The sequence below is a fragment of the Hemicordylus capensis genome, chromosome 5 (genome assembly GCF_027244095.1).
Source record: "Hemicordylus capensis ecotype Gifberg chromosome 5, rHemCap1.1.pri, whole genome shotgun sequence".
Taxonomy (NCBI): Eukaryota; Metazoa; Chordata; class Lepidosauria; order Squamata; family Cordylidae; genus Hemicordylus; species Hemicordylus capensis.
Window position 1 is genome coordinate 255,564,805 of NC_069661.1, and position 23,422 is coordinate 255,588,226.

At 46.2% G+C, this 23,422-nt stretch overlaps 2 protein-coding genes across 6 annotated transcripts in view; one reads left to right on the forward strand and one right to left on the reverse strand.

The window, feature by feature from the left end:
• Positions 1-1,889, forward strand: part of COPG2 (COPI coat complex subunit gamma 2) — a 46,818-nt gene extending 44,929 nt beyond the window's left edge. Inside the window, exon 24 of the mRNA XM_053252923.1 lies at positions 1,413-1,889. Coding sequence (XP_053108898.1) covers positions 1,413-1,543 — 131 coding nt within the window. The 3' untranslated portion in view covers positions 1,544-1,889. The remainder of the gene's footprint in view (positions 1-1,412) is intronic.
• MEST (mesoderm specific transcript) lies at positions 1,821-23,387 on the reverse strand. 5 transcript variants are annotated; one of them, XM_053252924.1, is made up of 12 exons: positions 23,255-23,387; positions 20,749-20,903; positions 19,069-19,148; positions 18,868-18,945; positions 17,936-18,072; positions 16,543-16,601; positions 14,171-14,211; positions 13,591-13,661; positions 13,177-13,278; positions 5,768-5,844; positions 5,273-5,336; positions 1,821-3,800 (listed from the first exon to the last, which is right to left on the reverse strand). In XM_053252924.1, exons 1-12 carry the CDS (start codon positions 23,350-23,352, stop codon positions 3,683-3,685), a joined length of 1,080 nt encoding a protein of 359 aa, XP_053108899.1. In that variant the 5' UTR covers positions 23,353-23,387; the 3' UTR covers positions 1,821-3,682. The 5 variants fall into 5 exon arrangements, with proteins under 5 accessions (XP_053108899.1, XP_053108900.1, XP_053108902.1 ...); XM_053252925.1 differs by lacking the exon at positions 23,255-23,387 and adding an exon at positions 23,185-23,221; XM_053252927.1 differs by lacking the exon at positions 23,255-23,387 and adding an exon at positions 23,074-23,103.
• Between the last annotated feature and the right edge of the window lie 35 nt (positions 23,388-23,422).

A 23,422-nucleotide genomic window follows, 5' to 3' on the forward strand; every position in this document is an offset into this window, starting at 1 on the left:
TTTCCCAATTAGGGAAATTAGGGCAAACTACTTAATGTGGAATGAAATCTCAGAATCTGGCTATGGTCCCTGTGCAGCCTGATTCAGAGGAACCAGGAAACTCTGGCTTCCCACTAGGACAGGGATTCCCAGCCTTGGGTCCCCCCCAGATGTTGTTGGACTTCAGCGCTCACCATGGCCGAAGGTCATTCACCATAAGGAACAAGCCTCTGCAAGATACAGGCTACACTCCCCTCTCCCTCCTTACATGCATTTTACTTTCAGTTTGAAGTTCCTCTTTGTGGCATGAACTCAGGAACTGAGGTTTAGTTAAGGAACAAAGCAGGATCTGAAACTGCAGTTTGAGTCTGTATGTAACAGAGAGCTGTAGTTACTTCAAACTGAAAGTAAAAACTTTACCTGTGTAAAACTGGGGAGGGGAGCCCTTTAGCCCACAGCTTGCAGACTCTTGAAAACCTCATTTTCCTGTTACATGAACTAGGCTTGCAACTAGTTACATCCTGAGATTTCATGAATTTCCATCTATCTAACTATCATTAATTCTCCAAGGCAGGCCATGTGTGGGGACTTGGCAGAAAGGAGGCGATTGGCTGACAGAGGGAGGAGAGAGTTCCGGAGCAGTAGGGAGTTTTGCGGGCAGCTGGGAAGCAGTTTGCCAGTTGGCTCAGGGGCGCCGTGAAGTGGCAGGGAGCTTGGAGGCTGGACAGTTGGCTCTGGGGGCTGCAGGTGGCAGATGGTTGGCTGAGCTGTGCCGTGAAGCAACAGGGAGCAGGGAGCGCAAAGGCTGTCAGGCGAGCAGACGACGGTCCCTGGCAGTGGCAAGGGGAAGCAAGGACTGCGAGAGAGATGGGGGGGGCTGTGAGGAGGGCGGGCGGGCGAGTTGCGGGTGGGGGATGCCACAGGCTCAGTGCACGACTGCACAGATGCTCTGTGCAGGGTCAGCTAGTTCTATTCTATCTATTTAATTCTCTGAGACATACCTATGGCTAATCCCATGCGTAGCAGCTCTCACGAGAGTTTGGAGAGCTGCTGGATAGCCATGGGACGGGAGTGGGGGAAGAGTTGCGGCAGCAGTTAATGGCGACGGCAGGCAGGTGACAGCTGGGGAGGAAGGAAACGGTGGGCGGGGGAGAGAAAACAATGTCAGGTGGGCAGGCAGCGGCGGGGGGGGGAGAGGCGGCTGGCAGGCAGCTGGAGGCGCAGATGCTTTGCACCTGGCCCGGCTAATTGTTGATTTCTCTTCAGCTACAGGGTTTTTCAAACCCCTTTAAAACTTTGATAGTCTATATACACAACTTGCCTGCAAGACTGTAGCTTTTTTATTCCCTGTTAATGTTGTCATGTCGTAGCAGGGGCACAGAGTGCTCCTCCAGCCAGTTGAGCTCCAGTGGTGACTTCTTGTTTGCTCCCAGGTGTGTACAGAGGCGGCTTAGATGTCCTAGTGAGGTCCAGGCTTGCTCTGGGAGATGGAGTGACAATGCAGGTGACTGTCCGAAGCACAGAGGAAACGCCAGTGGACGTCATCTTGGCTTCTGTTGGTTAAGTGTTGCAGCAGTTCAAGCTGGGAGCTGAACCATCGTTTCAACTCTGTCCTCCTTGCAGGTTACTCCACAGATCTACATGCATGTCTCTTCTGTTTCCCTTTTTGCAGGTCAATGGTTTTTTGTGGTCTGTGGTTTTTTGTGGGGTTGGTGGCTGCCCTGGCGGTTTCTCTTATATGCAACTGGAACTGGGCCATAGCCACATCTACCCACCCAAACTTCTACATTCCTGTATACATTATTGTCTCTGTTTTGGCAATAGAATGGGGGAGTCTGGTAGAAGATTTCCTTCTCCAGTTTTCTTGAATTTTTATTAAGAGAAAATAAACATGGCTGTTTCAGCATCAACACTGTATTAGTTAATAACTGGTGTGATTAATAAAACACATCCTGTAGTAGCTGCCTGAACAGTACTGCAGTATGTCATGCAGCCCTTCCCTCCAGACCTCGATACAGATGAGCCTCTCACAGAAACAGCCTGCAAGGGCTTTCTTGCATATTGCACTGCAGGTACAAACTTCCTGAACTGGGATGGCTTGCAGATGTCAGTGTTGCAAGAAAGTAATGGCTTGTGTTACAGCTGTTCATCCCCCCTCCCCCCAGCATGCTCAGAGCAGCATTTGGGTTTCACAACAGTCTTTTGAAATCGTCTAGCCCAAACACAGATGACAGTCTACCAAGCTCCAGCACTGCTGTAGCTCTCCAGATTTCTGATGAGGTGAAAATGTGTAACACCTTTCTTCTTCTTCTTCTTGAGAGCTACAGTAGGCATGAACTGCTGGTAAAAGATTCCAGTTCAGTTCCTGGCAGTGTCTTGGTAGGGCTGGGAAATACTGAGCTAGATGGGCCAATGGTGTGACTCGCTATATTGTGGCTCCTGATGTTCCTAAGTTTTCCCTTATGAAATGGCTGCTTGTAAATGCCCACTGCAACTTACCCCAAACCAGTGAGTGTTCCAGTGGAGCAAGGATTTGGATGTGAGGATTTCCCAGCTCCAAGCCCAATACAGCAGTCACTACATCAAAGGTTTCATGATTCTCCCTCCCAAGCAGACACAAGTTGCTCTGGAAACTATAGAGGTTGCATGTGCTGGATGTTCTTCTGACTGGCTGGACCTCCCTTCATCACAACTTTAGAGAAGCAGGGGAAAGAAATGTCCCAAAGGTGTTCTGTTTGAGCCTAAAAGTCTGCGCCTTCCACTTCCATTTGGCATATTACCATCACGTCAAAGCTACACAGTGAAAGAGGGGGGATTGTGGATTGCCTTGATGGCTACCAGATATCAGTAAGAGGGTGTTTGCTTGATTTTGCCAGCTGGTTTGTCCAGCATCCGCACCTTCTCCATTACTCTACAGTTGTGGTCTCCACTGGGCAGCTCACTGATGGGGCCCTGCGAGCCTGTGGGGTGAGCCATGAGCCTGTGATGAAGAGATGGCTGAGGAAGTGAGCTTCAGCCACAAAAGTCTGTGCCATAATAAACCTGCCCTTAAGGTGCCATAAGACATTTTGTTGTTTCTGTGATAGGCTAACATGATTCATCCTCCAGAAGTGGAGTCCTTGGGCCAGAGTAGTCTGCTTTGTTCCTTCCTACCCACTTGCCTTCTGTGGGGAAATAAGGCAGACCAAGCTCTGTGAGGGAGCAGAGGCTTCTGTGCACCTTCCTGAAAAGGAAAGTGGCCGGGGAGGGGAACGGGAAGATAGAGAAGAGCTGCACAAGAGAGGATCTCTTTCCTTCCACTAACGAGAGAAGTAAGGCAGAGAATATGGAGGTGAGTAAGACAAGAAACTACTTGCTGGTATGGTTTAGCCTCTCCCTTCATGCTACCTGAAATGAGAAGGGAAGGTGAAGGAAGGAATAGGTTAACAGTGGCTGTGTTGGGTCTTCTGCTCAAGTGAGTGCCGAGTCGTATTCTAGAAAGCCGTGCTTTTCAGTCAGTGGTACTTCGACCATGAAGTACTGTGAAATGCCATCAATTGAAAAGCACTGCTCTAGGTTCACCTGCCGAGGCAGAAACGTTAGCTGTCCGTTCATTGCAAGCCACAGTTGTTGTCAGGAGTTTAAGTGTCCATTATCTAGCCCTCTTGAATGTTTTTTTAAAAGTCTGAGATGAAGCGCCCTAACCCGCTTTCTTGTTTGCTGCTCAGAATGAGTTGATGAAGCTCAAGTAGGCATTCAGAAAACCCATGGGGTCCTCCAGCTGGGGGTAGTGGCTGATGTGGTCATCCAGGACAGACACAGTAGACATTGGGAGCACTTGTCTGTTGAAAATATAACAAGAAAGACTCTTAGAATTCCTTGGAACATATGTGCAAACAAAAAGGGGGAAAGCTTAAGACAGAGATGGACATCTTATGGCTTCCATTCTCAGTTGCTGCAATCAAGGCATCTCGATGGGTTATCCCCGTCACGTGCTCTTGGGCAGGACTATGCTAAACAGAAAGTCTTTAGAGCCCAACGGAGATGACCCCACCCAGTTCTACAGTCCAGTGTTGCTCCTGGCAGGTTTTTTTCCTCTCTCCTTTCTTGACTCACCCCGCTTTTCTGTATTCCAGCCTCTATTTCAATATATTCCCCACCAAAAAATCTATCACTTTACTACTTCACCTCTGCTAAAATTATTCCCTCCTGATAGAAGAGCTTTCCACATGCAGTGAGCAGGAGTGATATGTCCAGGAAGGCCTGCACCACCCTCTCTTTTTATTTCTCTCCCCGCCCTCTCAAATAGAGCTATGCCTTCTTAGAAACAACTAAAATATCAGAGTGGTGAGCATGCTTTTGTGCATCATTTTAGTCCTAATAAAGACAGCTAGAGAGACCAATGGTCTAACTTGGCAGAAGACAACTTTACATGTGCTTTAGCTTAAGGCTCATGCTGTTGTGAAAGGTTAATCAAAAGGGGAGCAGATAATCTTCAGTTAGATTACTTGGTCCCTTGCAACTCTTGCTTCTGGGAAAGGTAAATCTGTCCTAAAAATGGGGAGATGTGTGAAAAGTACTCGTTCATTTGGCCATTGACAACTCTTTCAATGGAGGACAGCTTCTATGAGCATGAGATGAAGCTGAACAAGCTGGCGTTCCTGAACCAGTTCCACTTTAGCATCTTCTACGCTTTCATGAAGCTGAAGGAGCAGGAATGCCACAACTTCATCTGGATTGCTGAGTGCATCGCCCAGCACCACCGGGCCAAGATCAACAACTACACCCCCATCTTCTAAGTGTGTCAGCCATCTCTCTAACACAGCCCTCCTTGTCAATGATGCCCCTGAATTGGACCTCACCTGTTCTGTACTTCCCTTATTACCTGGAAGAGAACCTGTAATGTAAAGTTAGAATTAAGAAGTTCTCTCTCTTCTTTCATTAAGTACGAGTCTTTCCAAGTTAAGCTTTTTGTTTCCCTACTTACTTACTTACTTAGCTTGTTCTTAAACACAGCATTTGAAATTAGAGCTGCCACTCCCCCCCCCCACCCAATGTGCAACAGGCTTCTAGCAGGCAGAAGTTCAACAAGTGCTCCCCCCAGCACAGCAATATAATGGTGAAATATATAATGAATATAATGGTTCACCTGCTGAATTTCTGCCTCATGCAGCTGCTAAGGGTAAAGAGCTTGTCTCAAGGGGGAAGAAACCGAATGTCCCTGGTGCATATTTAGAAATAACTTTTGTTTCAGCTTATTAGAGAAAGAGGGTTAGTATTTATTTGAAGGGTCCTGACTGACAATAACACTTACTTGTAGAGTGGAAGAAACTCTGGGTATGGATTAACAGGATCCAGTGGCCCATAAATGAGATGCACTGCAAGAGAGGAAGAACGGCATTTGTATAAAAGACAGCCTACTCCTGCCCTGAGAGAGCTGCTGAGCAGTGCCTGGCTCCTTCAGGATCAGGCCTTCCTGGCCATGCTACCCAGACTTTGGCACCCCCTCCCTTTTACTCTTTCACAGATTAGTGAAGACTGCCTGCATGAGGTTTTGTTCCCCTGCCCAATGGTTCTCATCAGTGTCTGTCATTTTGTATGCTGCTATATCACGTTTTGCTGTCTGTCTCTCTTTGAGTACCTCTCCAAAAAGCAGTTTATGTATTTAAATAAAGCAAGGCAACTCTGCAAGGGAGAATCCGCATAAGATCCAGGCCCAAGTTCCCCAGCCAGGCTCTTACATACAGCCCAAAGGTACAGCTTCCACCCCCTCACAGCATAATCCATGAGGGAATTGTTTCCTACTCACACGGAACAGAAGTGGACGTTAGCGCATCAACCCAGCGGTCCCTGTGCTGCTTCCGTTGGTTGATGAACTGCAAAATGCTGAGGAACAAAGGTGGTTGATGAAAACATGCTTTAGCTTATGCTTTGTCCAGAAACTTCAGTCCTCCTAGGAGCCACAGTGGGAAGTGCCCATCTTTCACAATAGCTGCTTCTAGTCCACAAAAGCTCATGTACAATAAGGCTTGTCTGCCTTTAAGGTGCCAAAAGAGTTCTGGTTTGGGCTGCAACAAAACAGATACCCTCTGGAAGTAGTTATCAACTATAGCTCTAACTAGCAGATGCAGGGGGATATTGTACTCATGCAGAGGCGATGCTGGATGTTATGTACAGGTGGCCCTTGTTGTCCGCAGTCCAAGCACCAGTGGTTTCACCTATCTGCAGTCGGGCCGTGTGCACCCCGTCTTGTTATCCACAGATCGTGAAATCCACCCTAGGTGGCCGGAAATGACCTCTGAAGTCATTTCCAGCCTCCATTTTGTGGCTTTGTCTTTTTTAATTTAGTGGTTTTTGTCATTTTGTATTTTACATACACCTTTCCCTATCCTCCCCCCTTCCTTCCCTCCCCACCCCAACCTCTGAGCCTTTTCACGCTGCACTGGCTGGGGGGAGGTGAGAAAAGAAAGGAGAGAGAAAGAGAAGGGGAGGGAGGGAGGGAAGAAGAAGAGAACACACACCATTGCACCAGTAGATATGGGTAAATCAAAAGGGTTTTTATTCTACGAATAGTTCAAGAAAGTTATCCCAGATTTCTGACCATTTATCTGGTGTATTTACTTTGATGAGGGCCCATTTTTCATGTGGTGCTAACTTGAGCAGGTCATGCACCCATTCCTCACTCCTATTGGGAGTGGGAGATTTCCATTGCCGCAGTATTAATTTCTTGGCTACCAGTAAGCCGCTCCATAGCCATTGTTTAGAATGTGATTTTAGTCCCCACTCAGCAGGCAAATATCCCAGTACTGCATTCAGGTCTGTGCAAGAGACGTATCCATCACTAAATTAATATGCGTAATAAGCTCCCTCCAGAAGCCTCACATTATGAGACAGTCCCAGCACACATGCATTATTATTATTTTATTTTTTATTTTATTTAACACATTTTTATACCACCCAAAATGCAAGTTCTCTGGGTGGTTTATAGCAAGCATTAAGTTGGTGTGAGGATTATTGCATCTCCAGCAATTACTATTTGAGGCCATTTGGCTCTTTTGTGGGGGGGGGGATTCCCCGCAAATTCTTTGTGGAAAATCAGCAGAGTTTGGGGGAGGGGTCATGGATGGACAGCTGGAAACCTGGAGAGCATGGTACATTGCTTTATTGCTCTTATTTCTGCCTTTTTTGCCCTCCAGAAACCTAACACTCCACCCCACCCAATTTCCATTCACTCAAGGTCCCGTTACCCTGTTTCATTATCTGTGGTTGGAGCCAAGAACAGAACCCCCATAGATAACAATAGATTGGTCTCACTTTGCTCATGGATTCAAGGCAGAGAGTGTATCTTGCTTCCCGTTCGTTTCCACACGTAAATATTTAAGACAGGACCTGCTCCCCTGCCCCTACAATGTGCACAAGTGAAATGAAGAGCAGTAACACCATTTTAGTTGCTGACTGAACACAGGAGTTGTTGAGCTCCTCTTCTGCCTAGCTTGGTGTAGAGCGTCCTGGATAAGCACGTCTGGAGGAGTCAGGGGAGGAAGCCACCGGTCAGAGAAGCTCCCCCTATCCTTGGGGGCCTTTTGAGCTCTGCTGCTAACTTTCCTCCAGAATAGCCTCTTTCACCAGGGCTATGAACTGAACTCGCCACTCAAGGTTACTCCAGGTAACAGTAACAAAATCCAGCAGAACTGCTCATGTGCAGGCTCCAACACAAAGCAAAAGCCCCGTCACTGAAATGGGATAGCCCAGGTGTCGGATCTCCTACACTGCTCTGAAAGGAGGACCTGAGGCTAGATAAAGTCAAGTCATAGTCCAGTACATATGAGAACCTTAATGCTCCAGTTCCACAAGGAACACTAAATTCCGTGTTCCTTGGAGATGGCGGGATAAAAAAGGTGCAACAAAAAGATACAACATTGCAAGCCATCTCCAGGAAGGACAGCATGAGCCACCTGAGCACCCCCAACCCCTTAACTTAAGGCAGCCGCCAAAGGAATCCTGGCCTCATCCTACAAAGCTTGCTTAAAGCTGCTTATAGCAAAGAGGGAAAGAAATTGCCCAGAGCTAAAAGCCAAGAAACTGGCCACATGAAGCAGCAATAATTAGCAGTGTGTAGTAATAATTAGGAGCATGTAGATGCCTATGCAGATAGGCTGGCAGCTTTAAGTCCATGCTTTTGCACCCGTGATTTAATCTGTAAATACACAACTATTCTGACAAAGATATGAATTTGCAAATTACTACAAATCTGCTAACTTTACTTCCCCTACTTTCCTCTCTCTTATATGTTTTGCAGCACTGTTTGCTCTCTCTCTCTCTCTGTAGAATGTGATAGACTGAAATTAATAAAAATGAAATAAAGTATGAAAACATGAAAAAAAAATTTAAACTAGATGATAGTTGATCAGGGAATGGACCTCCGTGGGTGCATGTTCCTAGTAGCTACTAGAAGGCAAAATCACGTTCAATCCAGCAAAGTCTACAGCTGCAGAATCTTCATTCATTTCAATGGGGCTATTTAATTTACTGTAACATTTACATCCTGCTGTTCCTTCAAGAAGCCCAGAGCAGGATGTATATACATGGGTGAAGAAGTGTTGGCTCAGTTTATCAGCCAGACAAAATATTTTACTTATCAAGCTTTGTTGGTACAGGACTTTTTATACTCTTCAGGCATCATTTTTCACTCGTCACAGACTAGTAGACTAGTGGATTTCTGCAGCCCTGCATCTACATAGTTATCTTTATCCTCACACCAACCCTGTGAGGTAGGGTGGGCTGAGAGAAAAGCAACAGGCCAGTCATCTATAAGTTTTATGGCTGAACACGTCTTTGAACTCAGCTCTCCCTGGTCCTAATCCAACACTCTAACCACTACACTACACTGGCTATGAAATAAATTGAAGTTATGAGGCCTGAGGAGCACAGTGGACTGCAGTCAATGTACTTGACTAAAAGCTGTTGACCACTGAAGAACTTCCCAGTGACCAATCAGCTGCCTTTTAAGCAATTAATGACTTATTTATTCTCTCTCAGGGTATCTTCTACATGGGGCTGCCCTTGAAAAGTGTTTAGAAACATCAACTGGCTCAGAATGTAGAGCCGCAGCCAGGTCATGCTACTGGGGAGCATGGGGCTCCCTGGCTGTATCGTCTGCACTGGCTCCTGATTAGTTTCAGAGCACAATTCAAGGTGCAGTTTGAGGTCAGGATGCCACCTCCTACATAGCAACCTGCCTAAGCACTAAGATCTTTGGAGGGACCCTGACTGGCAGCCACCAAGGCCAGGGCCTTCTCAGAGATAGCCTCTAAGTTGTGGAATGCCTCCAGCCCATCTGGTCCCTCACTGGCTGAGTTCCATTGTAGATGGTCCTTTCCAGATAAGGCTTTGGCACTTGATCAGGGATGGCTGCTGCTATACATGTTTGATGTTTGTTACTTCTGCTTTAAAGTATTTGGTAGTTTCAAAGTGTTTTGTTTTAAAAATAAAACAAATCTGCAGAAAAGCAAGAGACAAATTTCTCCAGGTTACTCCTCCCACTTGCCCTCCCAAGTCACTGCAGATTTTTCCTTCTGTAGAAGGCAGCTCCAACCAGCAATTGATTACTACAGGATACAACAGACATTGGCTTTGATGTCTTTACAAGGGATTATACAAATCCATGGGGAGAGGTCTGTTAATGAGACCTCTCATGAGAGGTCTGTTAACTGCTTTGTGATTATCTTAATGAAATGCGATACAGAAATCGAATAAATTGAGTAAATAAATAAATGGCTGCTTTTGGTCACAAATTTTATTTTATTTATTTATTTTATTTATTTTTGCATTTATATACCACCTTTCGTTAAAAAGATAACCCCAAATGACTATACAGAACCTCTACTGAAAAGCAGGGGCATGCTAATGCCTTCCTGTAGGCATCTGGTTGGCCACTTGAAGAAGCAGGATGCTGGACTAGATACCCCTTTGGTGTGATGCAGCAGGGCTCTCCTGAAGCTCCCTTACTTTTACCCTGTAAACCAGCTTGGTGAAATCAGGTGTTTGAAAAGCAGTGTAAAAATGCAAACAAACAAAATCACCACTCCACACATCTTCCAAAAGAGAGATCCCAAGGGGAGCTTGTCTAAGGGCTTCCAACATCCTGAAGCTGAAATTGCAGCCCACTGAAGCAAATTCAAGCTTTTAGCCCTAGTTTTAGTTAACCACTTTCTGGTGTTTACAACTGGCCAGTTTTAAAAGAACACAAAATTCCACAGCCTGCAAAAGCAACTCTGAATCAATCACGGCATAGGGGAGGGAAATGGAGCATCTTTAAATATTCCGAAGGCTCTGAAACCATAACACACACACACTGTATAGCTCCTATGTCTCCACATCATCCCCCCTCCTTTCCTTACACTCTTTCATTCTCTTGACTTGTCTTAGAACAAGACAGTTGGAGAACTCTACACTGGGAAGAGAAGGAACATTCCATGCAACCCAGGCAGCAAGCAATAGGGGTGTGCACAAAACTGGCTGGCCTGGTTTGTGTCTGAACTGGACCCGAACTGCACCAGGCCAGTTCGGCTCTGCACCCCCTCGAACCTCCCCCAGTTTAGCGGGGGGGGTGTGTGTTTCGCGATCTTTTTATTTATTTCCCCTGATGCCAGGGATGGGGGGAGGGCACCAGAGTTCCCCCTTCCAGTCGCCATTATTTATTCTTTTTTTAAAAATTTATTTTATATTTTATTTTACATATTCGTATACCACCCAAAATGCAAGTCTCTGGGCGGTTTACAACAAAACAATAAAAAACAACAAATAAAAAGGTTGAAACATTAAAACAATTTTAAATTTAAAAGGTTAAAACTATTAAAAATCAAACAATTAAAACAGTAGCTAAGTAAAAGCCTGGGTGAACAAATGTGTCTTGGCCTTTTAAAAAGTTGTCAGAGATGGGGAGACTCTTATTTCAGCAGGAAGTGTGTTCCAAAGCCTCGGGGAAGCAGTGGAGAAGGCCCGTCCCCGAGTAGCCACCAGACAAGCCGGTGGCAACTGCAGACGAACCTCTCCAGATGATCTCAATAGGCAATGCAGTTCATAGCAAAGAAGACACTCTCTTAAATACCCAGGGCCCAAGCTGTTTAGGGCTTTATAAGTTACTAGCTGGGCTGGGCACAGAGCATCTTCGCCTCCACCGGCCCGCTTCTCCCCACCGCCTGTGCGGTTTCTGGCTGGCAGGCCAGCCGGCAAGCCTGCCCGCCACCTCCTCACACTGGCCAATTCCCAGTGGCCAGGCCGGCCCACTGCCACCACCTGCTCCCGGCGGCCAGGCCAGCTTGCCACTGCCTGTTGCTCCCACTGCCTGCTCCCACCGGCCAGCCACCTGCTTCTTTGCCTGCCTGTGGTTTCTGGCTGGCGGGCCGGCCACAAAGCCGGCCCGCTGCCACCTCCTCCCTCCCGCCCAATTGCTCCTGGTGGCCGGCCCACCAGCAGCCACATCCCTATGTTCTCCCCCATCTCATCGCTAATCGGCAGCTGCTCACAAACTCTTGCAAGAGCTGCTTCGCATGGGATTAGCGATTAGTATGCCTTGGAGAATTAAATATATAGATAACCAAGACCTTGTCCGGTCTTTGCCCGGAAACTTATCGGCAGCCAGGGTAGATCTTTTAAGATAGGAGTGATATGGTCTTTTTGAGATGAGCCAGGGACCAACCTGGCTGCTGCATTCTGGACCAACTGCAATTTCTGGACTACGTACAAAGGCAGCCCCACATAGAGCACATTGCAGTAGTCAAGCCTGGAGGTGACCAGCAGATGTGCTACCGTTTTGAGGTCATTTATCTCAATAAATGGACACAGCTGATAAAAGGCACCTCTGGCCACTGCCTCAACCTGGGACACCAGGGAGAGGTTTGTGTCCAGAAGCATCCCTAGACTGTGTACCTGTTCATTCTGGGGAAGTGTGACCCCATCCAGAACTGGCAAATCAAAATCATCTCCCAAGTTCCGACCCCACACAATAAGTACCTCCGTCTTATCGGGATTCAGTTTGTTTGTTACCTCTCATCCAGCCCATCACTGCCTCCAGGCAGGCATTTAGAGAGGTTATGCCTTCTCCTGATGATGTTCACATGGAGAAATAGATTTGGGTGTCATCAGCATACTGATAACACCCTGCACCAAATTTCTTCATGATCTCTCCCAGCGGTTTCATGTAGATGTTAAACAGCATCAGAGACAATACGGAGCCCTGAAGGACACCATACCGAAGTTCAGATTTTGAAGAACAACAGTCCCTGAGGGACACCATCTAGAACCTGCCTGAGAGGTAAGAGTGGAATCACTGCAAAGCAATGCCTCCCACCCCTCGAATCCCCTCAGACGCTCCAGAAGGATACCATGGTTGATAGTACTGAAAGCTGCCAAGAGGTCCAAAAGGACCAACAGTGTCACACTTCCTCTGTCAATTCCCAATTGGAGATCATCCATCAAGCCAACCAAGGCAGTCTCCACCTCATAGCCCACACAAAAGCCAGTCTGAAACAGGTCTAGATAATCAGTTTCATCCAAGACTGCCTGGAGTTGGGAAGCCACCGCCTTCTCAAGTACCTCTGTTACAATTTACCGTTATGGTAAAAATCGCCCTTTCTGGGCCCTGCCTGCATGGTGGCGGCCATTTTGGAGGCTGCTGTGCATGCCCAATGGACCTCTGCATGGCCAGGCCCATTGGACATGCACAGCGGCCTCCAAAATGGCCACTGCCACACAGGGCAGGCCCAGAACGGGCTGAATACCGCCCAGACAGGGTGATTTTTACGATAATTGAGGCTGATGGGGGGAAGGGGGAACTCCAGAGACACACGCACCCATGTGGCCTCGGAGAAGCCACCTGAAGGGGGTGAGTACAATAAAATATATTGTGAACCCCACCAAATGCCCAGGGGTGTGTGTGTTCAGTCCAATACTGAACAGAACTGGGAGGCGGGGGGGGGGGTTTGGTTTCGATATTGGACCATCAAACATGTTTGCACATCCCTAGCAAGCAATTGCACTATAGCTATCCTTCCAGATGTCCTTTCGTTGCAGGAAACACCTCTGCTCCAGAGCCTGCAACTGATCCATGCGACAGAATGGTTCCTCCTAACTTACAATTTGCCTAACTCCAGAGTGGTTCTTAGACCCCAAGAACAGCCACGTGTCCATAATCTTATTTTAATCTGCTAAATTTACCTGTCAACCACAAGGTTTCCATCATTTGTCCGAACTGCTGTCCACATGTCCCAGTATTCGGCCTCTGAAGGCTGAGTGTATGGGCCAAAGACTTCTGCAAGCCTAGAAGAATCCAGAGAGATGAGGAGGCAACAGTAGCAACACCTTGTTTTCATAACATATCCAGAGTAAGCAAATGCACACAGAGGGCAACCTAATGTGTATTTGGCTGAAACCTTTCATGGGACTCTAGAGCTCTAGACCGTGTGAAGAGAGAACGACACTCATTGATACACCTCTTCAACTGAACATACATAGGCTGGAGACAGGATCCTTTGCATCTCCCTGGAAAGGCTCATTCTTTTTATTACAGGACAGTTTCATATCTACTCCTCTGGAAAGGTACAAAGTCAAGGATTCAGCATGCCAACTCACCCTTTTGCAAAGAAGAAGTAGTTTGATAACCGGGTAATGATGGGTGTCAGCAGGCCTCCATCTTTGAGAATCTTTGAGGAAATAAAGCGAAAAAGAGAGGATGAAATTACTATTTTCTAGATGGCAGTTCCTGCCTTTTACATTTTTTCTTCATGAATGCCAGATCAACAAATTTCCAATAGTTCAAAAACCAAGTACAAATCCAAATAGGGCAACAGCAAAACATATTTGAATGGCCTGTCCTTCATGAATTTATCTAAACCCCTCTTAATAAGAACATTTTATCTGTGGATATTTCTGCACTGAGTAGGGAGTTGGACTAGATAAGAGGTTTCTAGCCTGCAGTACTCCAAATACTGCTGAACTACAACTCCCATCACCTCCAGCTACAATGGATTGTGGCTGGGGATTACAGGAGTTGTAGTTCAGCAACATCTGGAGTAGCACAGGTTGCAAACCCCTGGACTAGAAGATCTGTAAGACCCACTTCCGCTCTGTGATTCTAAGTTGACTAGAACCACCTCAATTCTTAAGACAAATTGGATACAGTTCAGCAAGACCAAAGAGCAAAGCCACTTACCTTCTGGATGAGCCTAGGATGGTGAGTTTCTGGGAAAATACCTGGGAGCAATTTCAAGGAGACAAGTCTAAGGAAGCGTTTGGTTGTGACATGCCACAAATGCTTCTTTTAGCTAGGGGACTGACTGCCAGTTATTTATTTATTTATTATGTTGTTATACCACCCCATCCAACAGCTCTGGGCAGTGCACAACAAGTAAAAAACAAAAACAAACACCATTTAAAACAAACTGCTTAAAACAATATAAACACAATTTTAAAACAATTCAAAACCAATTAAAATATTTAAGAACAATTTAAAAACCTTGGAAGGCCAGGTCAAAGTAAGAAAGTTTTTAGGACTCTCTTGAAGGCAAACAACAAGCCTAACTAGCTCCAGGGAGTTCTGGGAACACTCCCTCAAGGATTAGGGTTCTGTTGTTGAATTTCAGGTCAGTAAATGCAAAAACATTTCTCATCCATGACTTAATTGTGGATGAGAATATTGACCTGGTTCCAAGTTGCCACCAGACGAACCGGTAACTGGAGACGGACCTCTCCAGGTTGACCTCAACGTGTGATGGGGATCATAGAGAAGAAGGCGCTCTCTAAGGTAACCCAGACCTAAGCTGTTCAGGGCTTTAAAAGTGATAACCAGCACTTTGTATTTTGCCCAAACACATATTGGCAACCAATGAAACTGAGAACAAACATAATATGGTCTCTCCAGGTTACCCTACAGACCAATCTGGCTGCCGCATTTTGAACTAACTGAAGTTTCCAGACTACGTAAAAAGGCAGCCCCACGTAGAACACATTGCAATAGTTGAGCCTGGAGGTTACCAGCTGATGCACTGCTGCTTTGTGATCATTTTCTTCAAGGAATGGATGCAGCTGTCGAGTCAACCGAAGCAGATGGAAAGCGCTCCTGGCCACAGCCTCCACCTGAGATGCCAGGGTGAGACCTGAATCCAAGAGCACTCCCAAGCTGCATACCTGTTCCTTCTGGGGGAGCGTAACCCCATTTAGAACAGGAAGATCTAACTCATCTCTCAAATTCCAATCCCACACAATGAGCACCTCCGTCTTGCTTGGATTCAGCTTCAATTTGTTGTCCCTTATTCAGCCCATTACTGCCTGTAGGCAGGCATTTAGGGAGTGAATGCTATTTCCTGATTATGATGTTAAGGAGAAATAGATTTGGGTGTCATCAGCATACTGATAACACCCTGCACAAAATTTCCTGATAACTGCTCCCAATGGTTTCATGTAGATGTTAAAAATCATTGGTGACAAAATGGAGCCTTGAGGGACTCAACGTAATAGCTCCTGTTTTGAAGAGCAACCATCACCAAGCTCCACCATCTGGAATCTGTCTGAGAGATAGGAGCGGAACCACTGCAGAACAGTGCCTACAATCCCCAACACTGGCTCTCCCAAGGTTTCAGGCATGAGTCTCTCCAAGCCCTAACTGGAGATGCTGCCAGGGATTGAACCTGATTGGGACCTTCTGCATGCAAAGCAAATGCTCTACCAGTGAGTTAAGGCCCCATCCCCATCCAAATTCTGCAATGGGAATAGAATTGTAGCTAAGATAACTAAATGTAGCCTTGATGTTTAGAGGCAACAGCATCAAAATCAGAGGGCTGGAGCATGTTCCCTACAAGAAAAGGCTAAAGTATTGGCCGGGGGGTGGGGGGTGGGATCATCGGGAGATGAACTTAGGTTTATAGAACTATGCATGGCTTAGTGGGGTAAGTTTAGCTCCTTCTCTCTTAATACTAACATTCAGCATCCCCAATGAATTCGACTAGCAGTGGATTCAAGGTAGACAAAAGGAAGTCCTTTGCATAATACATAATTTATTTATGGAACTTCCTGCTACAAGATGTGATGATTGTGACTGGTATATATAGCTTGAGAAAGGGATTAGACACGTTCATGGAGAAATCAGATAGACCAGAGGTTTCCAATCTTGGATCCCCAAATTTTGTTGGATTACAACACCGATCATCCTTGGGCCTTCTGCCATTGAGCCTGGGGTGATGGGAGTTGTAATCCAGCAACATTTGGGGATCCAAAGTTGGAAACCTGTAGGAAAGACCTATTAGCCATGATAATCAAATTGAACCTCCAAGTTCAGAGGCAGTAGGCCACTGAATACCAGATACTAGGGGAGCAACAGTGAGTGAGGGCTATTGATTTTATGCCCCGTTTGTAAGCTGCTCACTTTGGACACTACTTGAGAAAGGTAGGATAAGAATGCTGAAAAGAAATAAGTTACCAAACTCAGTAAGCCTTTTGGTTTGGCCCAGCAAAGTAATTTCGATACATCATTTATGCAATTTTTACAAACTAGAAAAATAAGAGGGCTCTTGGCAAGAACCATGCTACCTCCATTTGATAGACACAGACTGTTGATGAGAACGCTTCCCGTTTTGTTGTGCTCATACCTGTGGGGTGGGACAGAGAACAGTGTTAAGATGAAGTTAAACTGAAGACACAGAACTGACTCACCTCCCAATACTACGCCTCAAACACCACACGTGCCCTACCATCAAATGTATTATTTCACTGTTGCCCTTGTGAAATCTGCTGCAATTACTTCCCACAGCAATACTTCCCACTTGTGGACAGCCTGGGCATTCTTATCTACAACTGCACAAGGTTTGTACTGTACATGCCAAACACAAGTTGTTTTTATAAACAATTACATCAGCTAGGGAGGACTGCAGAATTAGGGAGGAGGAGGACAAGGTTTCTGGTGTGGAAATTGCTAAATATACCAAGATGGGTCTTTTCATGGCTATTAGCAATGATAGCTAAGTCAACTCTCCGTGCACAGGGCTGACTGATTATCACCACCACCATGTCCTGCTTATATTATGAACTTCCAGGGCCATCTGGCACACCCTCTCCCCACTATGGGAAACGGAACAACAGAGTACAGTAGATTTATCTTTTTGTCTGACCCAGAATAGGAGCTCTATGTTTCCTAGGCCTTCTGAAATACAAAAGAACTGAGGAAGGGTGCTAATCCATATAGTTCAGTTGCATGCATTAGATGTACCAGGCAACTGCCAAGCCACAACTGTTCAACCTGCTGCACCTGTTCCACAGCATTCTTATTCTGAAGTCACTGACATTACAATAACTTGGCCACTAGCTAAAGATGTAGGAAGGAGAAGGAAGGCAGCTAAAAAGCAACAGGCACTCAGTTTTTAAACCTATAAAATGACTTTTGAGACCCAAAGATACTCTTCTAAACCTTAGCTATGTCCCTTTAAATAAACAACTTGCCTGACCCAGATAAGAATCGTGAAAACAGTTTGTTCACTTACAAAGTCCAGCAGCACAATGAGATAATTCCCAGGGCAACAGTATACCCCTTTCAGAGGTGCCAGGGTCCCTCTCTTTTCTCTTGCTATATGCTCCAGTTGCCCCTCCCTACCCTGGAGCAACTTGTTTCATCTCCCTGTTACTCTTTTTCAGCTGAGCGAATTGGAACTTAACTTGTTGAAACTAATGAGCTCTGCTCACAACTTCACACAAACTCCAACTCTACAACCATTCACATACAGTGACAAGGTCACACAACAAGGCGCCTCAGCAATTCTAACAACAAAGACAAATGCTGCAGCACAGACACAATGATAAATCTTGCATCAGCTCTGCTAAGATCTTCACTGCACCCATGCTAAACCCAACAGGACCGTGGAAGGTTCTGTTACTCAGCAACTGGTGAAGAATGGCAATGAAAATTCAGCGCTTTAGTATTTCCAGTAACCTGTGGAGCAGCTCCTGTGCAACTGTGTCCCCATAGTCATGAGACAGGAGGTTGATCCGCTGGTTCAGCAGGCCCAAGTGGCCTAGCAGCCCTTCCACAATGCTGGCCTGCTCAAAGATGGAGTATCGATGGGGCCTCTGTTTGGAAAGCAAAGAGAGGGCATCTTCTTAGCATGTACACTTAGACCCAGTTTACAAGGGGTAATGCTTCACCTGGACTGTACCTCTTCAAGCTGTTGACAGGAGCTTATTTGTTTCTGTGCTGTTCTTGAAAAAGCTCGATGAACACAGAAAAATAGAATACCAGGGAGAAGACTAGTCTGAACACTTCTCTCTGAAATGCTGGCTTTGTATATGCAATGATTCTTCTTCTTTTTCTTTTGGCAGGAGAGCACCCAAAAATGTTAACTTCCAGCTGCAATCTGAGGTGATAAAAGGCCAAAACCTAACCCTAACCCCTGCTAACTGGGCAAAGAGGCACCTTTTAACGTGGTGATTCTCTTTATTTAGCAGGGGGAGAGTAACTGGCCCTATCCACCCCCAGCACAGTACTTCCAGTGACTGTTGCTGGTGTCTATCTTATGTTTCGTTTTAGAATGTGAGCCCCTTGGGGACAGGGAGCCATCTTATTTATTTATTATTTCTCTGTGTAAACTGCCCTGAGCTATTTTTGCAAATCGAAATAATATGATATGAACTAGGCCAGGGCTACATAACTTTGGCTCTCCTTCAGATGTTGTATTACAACTCCTGTAATCCTGACTATTGGTCACTATGGCTAGAGATCATGGGAGCTGTAGTCCAAAAGCAGCTGGAGGGCTGCAGTTGTGCAGCTCTGAAACAGGTCTTAGTGTTGTAGATTTACATTTTTTTTTAATTTTATTTTTTTTTAGGAAGAACCAAACAGCTTAGCATCTTTCAAAACTTACTTACGGGTTTATCACTGAAGCCAAACCCTACAAAATCTAGAGCAATCACTCGATGAAATCGCTGAGTCAGCCCTTCCCAAATCTGTAGTGAGGGAAAGAAAGAAAAAGGCACCTGTCAGTCTATCAGCTGCAGCAGAGAGATCTCCTGCAGCCTATCTATCCCCCCCGCCTCCGAAAATACCACCGCTTATTTTGGCACCCTCACCTTGTACCAGTCATAACTGGAGGTTGGAAAGCCATGCAAGAGAACCACAATGTCTGAACTGCCAACTGCACCCGTGGAATCTAAAGAGAAAGGGTGGGGGGGAGAAAATTCATTCAGACACTGAGCCTCCCCGAAAACATTATGATGAACTAGCAAAACGGCTGTCATTATGATGAGCAGAGAGGGAGGACTCAATGGCCAGAGTAAGCACAATGTATCTGTGCACTTTGCATTGTGCACACTTACAAACAAAACCAGAAGAACAGCCCTGCTTAATCAGACCAAATGCCTCTGGGAAGTCTGCAAGAAAAGACAAGATCTCTCTCTTGCTGTTCCCCCATGTAGCAACTAGTATTCAAAGATATACTGCTTCTGAACAGGGAATTTTTACAGAGCCATTATGAGTACCAGCCACTTATAGACCTCTGCAGCTACACAGATTTGTCTAATCCCCTTTTAACACCATCTAAACTAGTGGCCATCACTGCTGTTATGGAAATAAGAACATCAGAACAGCCCTGCTGGATCAGGCCCAAGGAGGACCATCTAGTCCAGCATCCTGTTTCGGTCAGTGGCCCACCAGATGAAAGCCTACGGGCAGGAGTTGAGGGCATGTCCTCTCTCCTGTTACTCCCCTGCAACTGGTATTCAGAGGCAGCCTGCCTCGGAGGCTGGAGGTGACCTATAGTTCTCTGACTAGTAACTGTTGATAGACCTCTCCCCCAGTACATACATATACACGAAGTACATACATGAATTATAGATTAGGTGTACACATCACACACAAACGCATGAGCACAGACTGTCAGAAGAGGTCCAACTATCCAATATCAGGGGCTGAGGACAGATTTTGCTTGTACCCCCATAGCAGGCCCTTGTGAACTGCCTTTCACTTCTGCGGAAGAAAATATTGAGGCACATTTGGAGACACCATTATAGGAACAAAGTCTGCTCCTCTATTGGCAGTGGTCATTATTGTCTTGGGTTCAGCTACCACCCCAACCATGTGACCAAACCCAATTATTAATTTTTTTCTATATAATTTTGAGAGAAATTATAACAGCATGTCCCTGATACAAGAATGCCAGGTGAAGAAAGCCTCCTCCTACTCATGGAAAGCCACCTTCTCCTTATATGGGGGAAATCAGATGACAATTGTGATCATCTACATCAAGGCTAAGCAACCTTGACTCTCCAGCTGTTACTGAACTACAACTCCCATCATCCCCAACTGTGGCTGGGGATTATGGGAATTGTAGTTCCACAACAGCTGGAGAACCAAGATTGCTTAGACCTGATCTACATTATGTTCTGATGTGCAATGTGCCTTTTCAATCTGTGGCTTGGTTTTCCCTCACAACAGCCCTGTGAGGTAACATAAGAACAGTCCTGCTGGATCAGGCCCAAGGCCAAGGTAAGCAAATATACAACAAATGTAAACCACCCTCAGCCACTTTTGGTAGGGTGGTATAGAAATCAAATAAATAAATAAATTGTAGCAAATTGGTCTTCCTTTACTGAAGACTGGTACTCTAGATGTATATCTGCAGACACAACATATTTATTTAACCTATTGTAATAGACACATAATAAATTGATTAATCTGAGAAAAGGGAAACAGGGAATAACATATATTCTTGAACTGTATTTTAATAAACCACTAATTGCAACGTAGCATACCTCTGTAAAATATGTTCTGGGTTTTGTACGTGAAATAACTTCCTGCTGACTTCCATGAGTGCAGAGCAGGTGATAATTTGGGGGGTGGAATATGCAGGTATACAGCAATAAGTGGCACAGTCAGGAGGCCCACCTGAATCCACCACTCTCTCATTCTAGAAGAGAGAGAAACAAAACAAAAGCCAAAATCCATAACCAGCAGCCACAAATGAGATGGCAGCTAGATTAGCAGGATAGATGCAAGCGTTGTCCAGTCCCACATGGCCCAGTCCCAACTTTCACTCTTTACTCCAGCATTCTCTGGCACAGCCTTACAAGCTTTGTTCACTTAGCCAAAGTTTCCCATCCAGTGTGATAAAAGCAAAGTGATTTGGCTCCACGGCAACAGATACGCCCCCAGAGATTCCCAAATCTAGCATCATGTAGCAACTTGTTCTTTTACAGGTAAGTATTGCACATAAGTTAGCCAATCTAATGTTCTGGCAATTAATCATAAAACATGTATTGCTGCTCTGGCCACCCAAATAAAATAATTCAGGCCAAATTCAAGACAGAATGTTTCACCACATAGCTGAAATTATGTGATCATACACCACAATATATATCCTCTGTAAGCAGTCTGGGAGGGACAGGACAAAGGAAAGATGATAAGAAAGACCAAAGAGGAACTGATGAGATAAATTGTCAAGCTCCACAGGGATCAAATTAAAGATGTTTTATTAATTTATGGAAATCACCTCCACAAGCTCAGATAGCTTTAAAAGAGGATTGGACAAATTCATTGAGGGGAAGCCCATTACACACAGTGGCTATATGCTACCTATGGGTCAAGAGGCACTATATGCTACTGAATACTAGTCAGTTGGGGTGGGAGGAAATAGTGGGAGTGAGCTTCCCATAGACATCCAGTTGGCCACTGTGAAAAGCAGGTTGCTGGATTAGATGGACCATTGGTCTGATCCAGAATCTGGGCTCTTCTTTCATTCAGAAGAGAAGGGGACACCCTGCTAAAGAACCCTTTACACTAGTACAGGCTTCCCCAACCTGCACCACAATCAATTGTGACTAGGGATGCTGGAAGTTGTAGTTCAGCAACATCTGGAGGGCTGCAGGTTGGGGAAGCCTGCACTAGTATTAAGCTTTGGGCCAGCCATGCTAGAGCATCTGACAAGCAACAGTCTCCCAATGACATGGGTATATGATTTGGGGAGCTGATCAAATCTCAGTTCCTCATTCAAGGTGCATCTTCTGCACCTCCGAATTTAGAAAGGAAATGGGAACCACCTTCAGCAGAGACCAGCTAGTAACAGCCAAGAAAGAGCTCAAGACAGCAAGATGAAATCTATGCTTAAATTCCAGTGGCTTTTAGATTAGGATTTTAAATGTGCAAGAAAATACCTATTCCTGGTGGAGGTTACAATGTCAAAAAACTCTCAAATTTTCCAAAGTTGTGTATTAGAGAGGGGAGGAGGCCCTCCTCCCCCAAACCTTCAGAAACACCCCCTAGAGTGTCAGAATCAACCCCTCTCCTCACTCTAAATCCCACCTCCGCACACATCCCAAACTTTCCCAACATCCCCTGAAAGCTGGCTCCTCCTGCCCCATTAAGGGGATCAATGCTCCCTTCTGAGGGCTATTTATTTACTGAGGATTAATCATAGGGACCCCAGGTTCCTACTTTGGGACCCCAGGTGTGCTTTTGGCCACTGTGGCTAGGCAGATGCCCAACAACATCTGGAGATCCAAAGCTGGGAACCTGTGGTCCGTAGATAACTTTTCTTTTGATGGCCAGTAACATCGAAATATTAGAATAAATGTTACTATTTGCATAGGGACATCAGTGTGCCCGGCACTTCACAAAGTACCAAATGGCAGGTCCCTGCCCCACAGGGCTTACAATCGACATTCTCTGCTTCGGAGAGCCTCCTCCCATTTTAACAAATAAGCCTCTCCTCCTCGCAATAATATATCTCATTCAAAAATCCTCCTTTTTGTCCTCCCAGAAATGGAGGGACACACCCCCTTTCTCCACTGCAGAGGGAAATGGTCTCAATCAGCTGCTTGGGTGAGAAAGGAAGAAGCAGAGCTTTCCAAGCGAGCACCCTCCCACCCCAGACCCCACCCCACATTTTCAAAGGGGTGAAACCCCCATGCAAGATCTAATGAATAGCCCCCCCATCCTATCCTTCCCCCCACCCAGAAGGCGCCCCACCCAGGAGGCAACCCCCCTTCTTCTTTCCACCTCCCCCATATGAAGACTTCCCCCTCAGAAACAAATCCCACACACACACACATTTCCTCAGGAAAGCACCACACGCAACACACCCCTCTTTTGTTCTCCAGGCAGCAGGGAGGGAGCCCCCCTGCCCCCCCTCTCTCTCCCCCCACCACCTCAGCCCCCCAAAAGGGGGAGGCTCAAAGCATCCCCTCCCCCACCGAAACTGCTCTCTGAGTGAGGAGAAAGGGGGTCCCCTGCCCTGGGCGCGCATGCGCAGGCGGCGCTCACCTGGGCTCGCGACGAGAGGCTGCAGCAGGTCGTGGCGTCCCATGCCAGTCCGGGGCAAAAGGCTCCGAAGCCGGGCGCGGGGAAGGGCGCATGCGCATCCCCGGACTCGGCGCAGGCTTCCTCCTCCCCCGCCCCTGGGCTGCGACCGCCCTCCGCCCGAAGTTCAGC

Excerpts from the sequence above, each read along its gene's own strand:
- MEST (XM_053252924.1), bottom strand. The coding sequence starts at position 23,352 with ATGCGCATGCGCCCTTCCCCGCGCCCGGCTTCGGAGCCTTTTGCCCCG. Across the intron at positions 19,149-20,748 it reads CCAGAACATATTTTACAGAG|ATTCCACGGGTGCAGTTGGC; the intron begins GTATGCTACGTT and ends CTTTCTCTTTAG. Across the intron at positions 13,279-13,590 it reads TACTTCTTCTTTGCAAAAGG|GCTTGCAGAAGTCTTTGGCC; the intron begins GTGAGTTGGCAT and ends GGATTCTTCTAG.